This window comes from Rhinolophus sinicus, linkage group LG04 (assembly GCF_036562045.2).
Source record: "Rhinolophus sinicus isolate RSC01 linkage group LG04, ASM3656204v1, whole genome shotgun sequence".
Taxonomy (NCBI): Eukaryota; Metazoa; Chordata; class Mammalia; order Chiroptera; family Rhinolophidae; genus Rhinolophus; species Rhinolophus sinicus.
This window is the reverse complement of record NC_133754.1, coordinates 119,711,253-119,720,716: the sequence shown is the minus strand read 5'-3', so window position 1 is coordinate 119,720,716 and position 9,464 is coordinate 119,711,253. Positions and strand designations below refer to the sequence as shown.

Here is a 9,464-nt window from a genome sequence, read left to right as displayed (position 1 = left end):
CAAAATACTGTTTCTGAGTTAATAAACAAAAGATTTTTTTGATATCTTTTCCCTCCATATTCTATATATGTTTTGAAAATGCTTATTTTTGCCCATTGCTGATTTGATAATATGTGAGATCATGTGTCAATCGTATGACATAATTCATTCTGGAGCAGATATTGAACTTAACCTAGTATGCAGCAATACAATTATAAACTCAATCAAAGTTTAGCTAGATTAAATAGGATTTCCTCATTTAGTTATTAATTTATTAAGTACTGAGAATTTTTGCTTGGTTTTGTTATCATGAAAACTCAGCTGATGAGTACTGCATTAAAATAACAAGAAATTTCAGTTAAAATAATGTATTCCGCTAAAATCTACTTCATGATGAAGAAGAAAATTCAGATAAAATATATTATTGTTATAGTAAATGACACTACCATTGATTTTCAATGACATGTCTTTATCATTTTGGTCAATGTGGCAATGAAGTTTGCTTGGAAGCAGAGCTGAGATTTTAGGATAACAGAAAGAGTGGCTAGGTTTAACGATCAGCTTAACTTCCATGGGAATGAAGTTTCTCATGGTAGCATCAATTTTGCTGTTCCAGGACTACTGCAAGATGAAGAACATATTTGTTAAAGAAATAAATCGAGCACACACAAAAAAGAGAATAAATGATGGTTATGTGTCTTTTATTTGTGACATTTGAATTCTTAAACTCACATAGAACTGATTTCATAAATATCCTTTAGTTTTATCTTGCTTTTCTAATTGATTTAATTGTGTTAGTCTGTCCTTATAGTCAAATCACAAACAGAACTAAAAATACAGTAATCATGTTTTTCTGATGCAATTAGAAAAGGTACTGGAAAACTTTGAAATTAGAACACTAAAAGCTAATACAACAGCTTCATTGTCAGATTAGAACTGGACTCTTCTCGCTAAAAGTTACAAAAATTCTTATTCATTCATTAAAATCGTCTTACCCAGAATAAGTCCCCAGAGGGAAACAGCCTGTTATAAAAGTTTTTTTGATATGTTTTTTAAAGCAGGAGAAAAAAAAAACCCCACAAAACTATTATTTCCAAGACACACTTTGTTTGGCCAATTCTAAGAGAGAATCACCTATTTCATTAAGGACCAAAAATGACCCCAAACCAGATGACAACAGTATTATCCAAGTGACACATCTGACTCCTTTTAGAGATTTTTGCCTTTGTACGTATTCCTGTAAGACATAGACACACTTTTCCTACGATATACATATATATGTATTTTTAAATATATATATGCATATATATACACATATATGTGTGTGTATATACATATACATATACATATATATTTTATCACAGTGTGATGCCCAAGGAGTATGGATGTGATGTAAGGTTAGAGACCACAGAAAGTCATGTGCTTCTGTCAATGACCAGAATGATGAATTGGCATAAATCACCACAAAAAGATGAGCAGACTCTATCCAAGTGCTTTACCAATTAAAGAGGTGTTTAAAAAACAATAAAACAGTGTAGTCTTATGAGAAATATTAAAGATAGGAAGGAAACTCAACATGATAGATCAAAATGGTTAAATATAATATAGATAAGAATTTAGTGTGAGCAAATAGAAAGTTTATAAATGTATGAACATAAAGTCAGAACTTAGCAAAGACATGGTGTAGTTTGGACAAAACATGCAATAATTTCTTACATGTTCACTGTTGGTTACATCCATAATGCACAGTGACATGGAGAGCTTTGGGAAGATTACAAGTTGGGTTGCACAAGTTAACAATGGGGCAACAGGACTCCCCAGAGAACTTTGCCAATGGGAGAATGCTACAGGAAAAAAGGTTGAGGGACAATTGGTAAGGGCCTTCAAATATTGAATGGGTGTCGAATAAAGCTCTCGTGTTTTTACTTATTCCATAGTCTGTAGATCTTTCTTAATGTGGGACTCTAAGAAAGGTGAGCTGAAAGTCAAAGAGGATACTTTGGCTGCAGTTGAATGGAAGGATTTGAGATGTTGTAAAATGGGTTACACCAAAGGACACTACAGAATTTCTATGCATGAAGATCTTTGAGAGGAGACGCAGTTCTTCCCCTGCAATGTTACTGATGTGTTTTGGGAGGGTAGAAGGAATGGATTAAGAAATCTCTCAAAGTTGCTTCCATTCATCCTGGCCCTCAGAAATGAGAAAATACCCTAGGAAGAGAGAATTAACAACCTTGGAAGCAGAAACTGACTCTACATGAGTATTTCTCAACCTATTTTCTTATCATTGTCATCCTCCTAAAGAGACTTTTTAGACATTTTATTCCTAATCATCACCCTATCCTCGTGAAATTTTAATACCACACATATTCTTCACATCTGTGTATGTACTGTGTCCCTTTAGAGGGCCATGACTCCTTGCAATATCTAAGGTCCCCCCCTCTCCTGCAATCAATTTTTGTGCTCTTAGGCAACCAGCTTCAATGAAAATGCATGCTTTCTAAAATAAACCATGGGTCTGAATGGGAGGTAACTAAGGGTGGGAGAGAAAACATAGTTATGTATATTCCAACTTTGGCTACATGGACCATGCAAATTCCCATTAGCCAGCATACTCATGCATTGCCTGCACAGGGAACCTTTTGGCTTCCCCTTCCCTCTGTTCAACTGAAAGAGATGAATTCTTTGTCACTGCTGTATCTTCTAACTGCCATGGTTGTAATCTTTGGAGATCCTGGACCTCTTTGAGAATATTAAGAGAGGAATGCACATATGCACAGCCTCACACTCTATATGGAATGTATGTGTACTGAGTTTCAGAGCTTCAAAATGAAATACGGAACATTACAATGACTAGATCAGGCAGATAACACGTGAACCCACTGATCAAGCTTAATATCATAAAAAGAGACAACTAGACATTATAGGCTTCCTGATGTGATGCAGTAAGAAAGAAACAACATCACTTATGTAGTATTCTTGCTAAAAAAAATGATTAACCTAAATATAATAATGAGGGAAGAATCAGAAAAACATTCCAGATTGTGGGACATTCTACAAACAAAGCAGCCTGAACTTTTTAATGAGTGTCATAAAAGATGCACAACAGAGAGAGAGAGAGAGAGAGAGAGAGAGAGAGAGAGAGAGAGAGAACTCTAATCCATTAACTAAAGGGAATGACAACTAAATGCCATGTGATTCTTAATTGGATCCTGGATTTATAAAAGCTATAAAATGTTTTAAAGTATTTATAGCTTTATGCTATTTTAAAGTTTTTAAGTTTTATGATGTCTGCAACATATTTTGAAATGGTTCAGCAATAAGAATGCATATTTACAGAGAGAAAAAGAAACTATGAAAAGGTTAACAAAAGAATGTTAACAATTGATACAGGTAAGTGAAGGGTGTATAGATGTTCATTGTAACTTTTCCTTTTCGAAGTTTCCATTTTGAAATTTCTCAAAAGGAAATAACAGCAGATATATGTATAACTCAACTAAAAAAAGAAAAGAAAATGGAAAATGAAGGAGAGCTGGCCAAGTTCCGAGGAAGAAGTGTGGTGTCAGTCTCAGACCACAGAGTTGAGATGCCTGCGGGGCCGCCGGAGTCAGATCCTCCATTTACAATGAGATGTACTTATGATGTAGTCAGGCCAAAGAGATAAAAAACTCCTGTCATGCTTTTCTTTAGAATTTGCCAAACAAATTTCTGTGGGAATAGAAATACACTGCAATTAAAAAATAAGAGTAGTGTGCCAGAATTTATTTTAGAAGAGTTGATTAGTGCAATTAGCAATATAACCAGGAGTAAATTATTCCAAGAAGTTTAAAAATATTTGGATTTTTAAAACTGAGTGGAAATGTCATATGCACAAACAGTTAATACAAAATAACCTTAAAAAGAATCAATAACAAACGTCTTTCAAGTCCAGCATCCTACTTGATTAGGCATTATTTAAATGCAGAAACATAGTCAATTTTTTTATGCAAAACTCCTGTGGTTTTCCATGGTGCAGCGCTTCCAAGCCCGCGCCCCCCCCCCCCCCAGGCTCGGGCTCCATGTGGTCATTCTGTGTCCCACGGCTCAGCATTCCATGTGGTACTTACTGCGTATTGCAGGGGCTCTTATTTCTCTGTTCTCAGGATCCTTAGGACAGTCAGATATTCTTTCAGCCAAAAGAGATGCTGAGAAAAATCTTTGCCTATCTTGTCCTCTCAAAAAAAGGAGGGGGGAGAGGTGTTGGTTGTTGACTAAAGCGCAACAATATGGAGAGAGGTAGCAGCATTTGGATTCCATGAGACAACTTTGACGAGATACGAAGCAAGGGTTGGCGTGCTGGGTTAGGTCAACTGTGCCCAGACAGTCAGCCCTTTCTAAGTTTGGACAAAGAATGATTTCATGCTTTCGAGGCTCTTGTGGCAGCCACACATGGCTTTAATACATTACGTATAATGAAACAAAATCAGAGTTGTGTATTCTTTAATCAGTATTACATTAAAATGAGATAATACATTCTTATCTACTTCCCTCCACCATCTGCTATTTTGTCAAATTCAAATGATCACCTGAAGTAGTATTGCTACCTAGTCACAGGCCTTTGGGGCCACCACAGTTTCAAGAATGAATCAGAGAAGGCAACATTTCATCAACAAAAACTCACTTAGGTTTTAAAAGGCAAGATGTAGCACAGAATCGTTCTTCTGTCTACTGAAATAGAAAGCTCGGGAAGGATGGAAGAAGGACGTTAGCTCCAGCTCCACGGTTACCTTGGCAACTGTGGCACAGTCATTAGGGCAGAAATTAATTTCATGCCACAATATAATCCGGCAGACGAGGGGAGAGTGTGGAGGAAGAGGAAGAAAACATTGACTGCATTTAGAAGCTCAGAGGGCCAGCTGGAGAAGTTACAAGTCAATACGCTGGGAGTCTGAGTTAGATGCACTAATAACCAATTGTAGTGTGTGTGTTTTTCTTTTTTACTGAAATTTTAATATTAATATTATGCAGAGACAGCCATGACTCCCTGCCCCTTAAGAAAGAACAAACACTGCACTAATCTGGCTCAGGGCATCTGCTGGTCATCCTTGGTCATTTACAATTTCATTTTATTTCTCTCTTCTGGGAAAGAGGAAAAAATATCTTGAGTGGAAGAGATAAGGAATGGTGTGGTTATAAAAAACACATTCAGTTCAGGGTGAACTGGCAACAACTAGTCTGTTCCCTGTAGATAAATTGTGCAGACCCAGTTGGGGACAGAGATGAGCCACCCTGTGGAGGGTCCCTGATAAAAATGCCTATTAGGGAAATGGTGTTGATGCTGCAGGGTGGGGACTCAGGTCTCTCCCAGCTCCACAGCCCTGCACGAAGTTAGGCCACAGGATCAGGCTGGAAGCTTTCAGGGACCTGAAAGGAAGGCATGTTGTAGAAAAACTTTCTGTGCATCCAGAGTTCCAAAATGCATTGGGTTCTTAGAAAACATTACAGAAAAGTTGGCCAGCTGATAAGACAGATAAATGGAAAAGTACAAATACTATCTCAGTCTCAAAACCTGAATTCCAGTAAAGCTTGGGTTGCAGGTCCCAGGCAGAACTGCGACACACTTAGGAGGCTTCCTCCAAAGCCAGGAGGGTCGAGGGGTGGTCCTTCTCTCACGCTGTGGTCGGCCAGGTCCACAGGTCGTGGCTAGCAGCACTCAGGGTTAAGAGCATACGAAGTGAGTGGGGACTATCTCTCGGGAGTCACGGCTTGTCTCCATCTTGCTGTTCCTGGAAGTAGGTGCGCCATTTCAGCCAGGGAGGTCTCCCTCCTGCCCATCTGGGACTCCAGGAGCAATCAGCTTTCCTCTTTCTTCCGAAGGGTAAGACGGGGCGGGGCGTTAGTGACACATCCTGCTCGTCATCTCTTTCTGGAAAGCAGGGGGAGAAAGATGGTTAGGAGAAACTAAGGCAGAGGAATGACTTGTTGAAGGATTTTGACAAAACCCTCAGTATCTCTGCAACATTTAAAAAAGAGGTTGCAAGCATGGCCCACGAATAAGGTTTAGCATGTAGATGTCTTCTGTTCAGTTTCTGGTTTTTTTCTTTTTTAAAACAAAGCAATGTTTAAAAACGTGGCTAACTTGCCAAAAATCCAGATTGTTCACTTTATCTGAATATATTGTAAGATCTGGAGCCACGGGGCAACTGGAGTTGAAGAATGGCTATTCGCTTCAGATAGAGACTATGCCCTCAAGTTTGCCCCAGTCCCCACCATTCCCAGTTGTCTCTCCTACAGGAATCAAGTATCACTTACAGGTTGATAGGATCATTGGATTTAGACTGCTGTTTTTCTTAGAGAACAATTCCTTTTTACCTAAGTTTCCATCAAAGATAGAAAAATGAAGGATAGCATAAGTGGGGGTAAATTAAGAAAAGCAGGAGGGAAGACATCTCTTAATGGAAGGCTATACCAGGGGGTCTGACACGCAACCACCTTGCTTTTCACCCATCCATCACTTGCCTGGTTCTTGTGTGCATTCGCAGATCCTAAATGCGCCATCTGTTCTCTTTCTCTGGGTCTCTGCACAGGCTGAGACTCTTGCTTCTGGCCTGCTCCTATCACATCCTGCCTTCTTTCCTTGGCTAATTGCCATTAATTTTCCCAACTCAGGCAAGAAGACTTTCACCTGCATGGCAGACCTTCCGCCCCACTCACTGTGGAGTTAGCGACACCCTCCCCTTGTGTCCACCTGGAGTCTTGCATGCAGTGAGCTGGCATGTACATCTGTGGTTGTGCATGGACTGTGGGCATGTCTGTTAGCCCTACTCCACTGTGGGCTAAGTATCAGGAAAAAGAGACATTCATTCGGTCACCACATGTGCTTTCATCTTGTGTCCCCCACCCTCAGCACAATGCCTGGCACAGTGGTTCCTGGCACAGAATGGCCTGGATACCAGGCTGGAATGAGCCCTGTGTCGTGCAGCATTTGGGAGGACATGTTTAATGTCATAATTAGATGAATGAGATGCATCTAAGTTGAGGATGGGAGTGCCCGGGTGCTCACAAACTCTTAGAAAACACACCAATGTGTTCGCTAAAGAAACAACAGAACATACATGGCAGAAATTAGGCACTTTTGCACCCCTGTAATATTATTAAATACAGGCAAGTACAAAGAGATACATCTACTGAAAATTTAAGTGAACGTCTACTTAGGCTTATTACTTGTACTATGTACCAGGTGCCTGGGAGAAGAGGTTGTTGTTTGCAAGGAACCACAATCTCTCTGGGAGAAAGAGATGTAGATCATAAGCTAAATGCAATGACATAAATGCAGGTATTCAGAGGAGGGGAGGCCATGAGCCATGGCAGAACCAAATTCATTCCACTTCTGCCCTCACTACTCCTGTATGACCTCTCTGTGCCTTCAGCTCTTGGATGAAACGCCCCCTTCTTAGGGATGCCTTCCCTAACCTCCGAGATAGGGCATATCCCCATCTTCTACTTTTGCATAGCTTCATGGCTGGAATAGTCTATTATTTGTTTCATTCCTGACTCCTGAATTCATCCCAGGTCAGATCCGGAAAGAGCCACGAAAGATGGGGCTGTGTCTCCTATTTGCTGCTGTATTCCCAGTTCCTGGCAGTTGACAATATTTGTTTAATCAAGCAAGGAATCAGCTCTCAGTCTCCTCATCTGTAAAGTGGAACAATAATACCTACCTGAAAAGGTGATTGGGAAGGGCAAAAGTATTAATATATGCACGGACTCACTCCACATGAATCCCTTTTCCATGGCAGCAGTCACTTCGTGCTGGGGGTTAGAGGCTTGACAGCACTTCTCTGATAAGGTACCCACGGAGAAGAACTCCAAAATTAGAGAAGGAAGAGTCTGACGGGTGAGGGTGGGAGAAGGGGGACTGAAAAATAGGGGCTACAGCTGGAGGAAAGAGTGGTTGAGGTGGAGCCAGCCAGGGAGGTGGTGTTGCTGTGACTGGAGCAGAGGGGCCGGGTGGGAAGGGGACAGTGGGGTGGGGAAACAGGCACATGCACAACTATTAAAATAAAGGCTCATGTCCTGGTGTGAGGAATGAAAATAAATGAAGGCAATCTTAAAATAAATGTGCTGTTCCTTTGTGAAGCTTCAAAAGGTTCTTGTGTGTTTGGTTAACTTTTGATGACAGAGGTGGCAAAAATAAGATGGGAATGCAAAGTGTGTGTGTGTGTGTGTGTGTGTGTTTGAGAGAGCAAGAAACAGAAAAAGAGTGAGGGAGAGATGGGATGAACATAATTTTGGCTTTATAACTAATTCTGTAATTATTTGCAATGGGTCAATACTTTTAAAAAGAAAGGAACTAGCATTTGTTAAGCACCTCTGAGATGCCAGGTACTTGGGGGAGCAGGCGCTGGTCTGTCATTGCATCTGTAAAACTCTGAGAGAAGGAAATAAGACCCGATTTGAAAGAGGTATCCAGGCCTCCGGACAGAAGTGGCTGGCTCCAGGTGAATAGGTAGCTGCAGAGCCTAAACATTAACAGTGGCTTCCGTCAAACAAAAGTCTGCTATCCCTCAGTCTCAGCGTTCTCTGGGGCTGCTCTACGGATACTACATCACTACCGCTTACCCTAATCCAGTGAAGTAACATTCGCCCTTCCCCACTAGGCTGATGAGGAAATAGGCTCAGAGATGGAGAGTAACTTATCAAAGTCACACAGGCAGTGACAGGGGTGGGATGTAAACTCAGGTCTATTGGAATGCAAAGGCCAGGTCTTTCCTCTACACCATGTGATTGTGGTTTAAAGTGTCTGAGACATTCTTATGAATATGCATTCAGATGATATTGACTTATGTATTAATTGACTTATATATTAATTAGAGATGGTTGTAGTCATTCCTGAATTTTCAAAATGCAAAGAGATATTATTCCATTACCCAGACTGATGCCACTTTGAATTACAGGTGCAATGGGTAAATACTAAAGCAAATATGCCATTGCAAGACTATTAGACAATAGAAGAATCGACAAGTTAAAAAAGAAAAAAAAGCAGAAGAGGGAACAGTTTGAGAAAGAATATGGTTTATCCAAAGCCAACGAGTTACTCTGTGAAAAGCCAGGACCAGTGCTTTCCTCACCACACCATCCAGGCTCAAATTCAGGAGAAAAACTGTTCATTGTCTCCTAACATTCTTACAGGGAAAGAATGGTTGAAATAGCCGATCAGAAACTTGAGGAAGGCTATCTCACTTGGATCCACCATCAAAAGCCTTCAAAGCTGTATTCTAGCACTTTCCCATTGGGTGGCGCAAACGAGCTAGTTAAGAAACAACTGGTTCTGTGGAAAAAAACCGCCTACAATACCGGGTTCCACCGCTTTTCTCCCCATTAAAGCCCTTCCTTCGCGGCCCTCACTTTCTCTCCGATGGAGGAGAGTGGCTTAAACAACTTCTACCCAGGATGCTCTTTGAGGATGAGTTTGCCATTGAAGGAGTCATATGAATGCAGTATGT

At 40.5% G+C, this 9,464-nt stretch overlaps 1 protein-coding gene across 4 annotated transcripts in view; it reads right to left on the bottom strand.

The window, feature by feature from the left end:
- Positions 1-663: 663 nt before the first annotated feature.
- Positions 664-9,464, bottom strand: part of MOB3B (MOB kinase activator 3B) — a 179,509-nt gene continuing 170,708 nt past the window's right edge. For all 4 annotated transcript variants that reach the window (XM_019736285.2, XM_019736287.2, XM_019736288.2 and 1 more), the window contains exon 4: positions 664-5,884. In XM_019736285.2, coding sequence (XP_019591844.1) covers positions 5,855-5,884 — 30 coding nt within the window. In that variant the 3' untranslated portion in view covers positions 664-5,854. The remainder of the gene's footprint in view (positions 5,885-9,464) is intronic.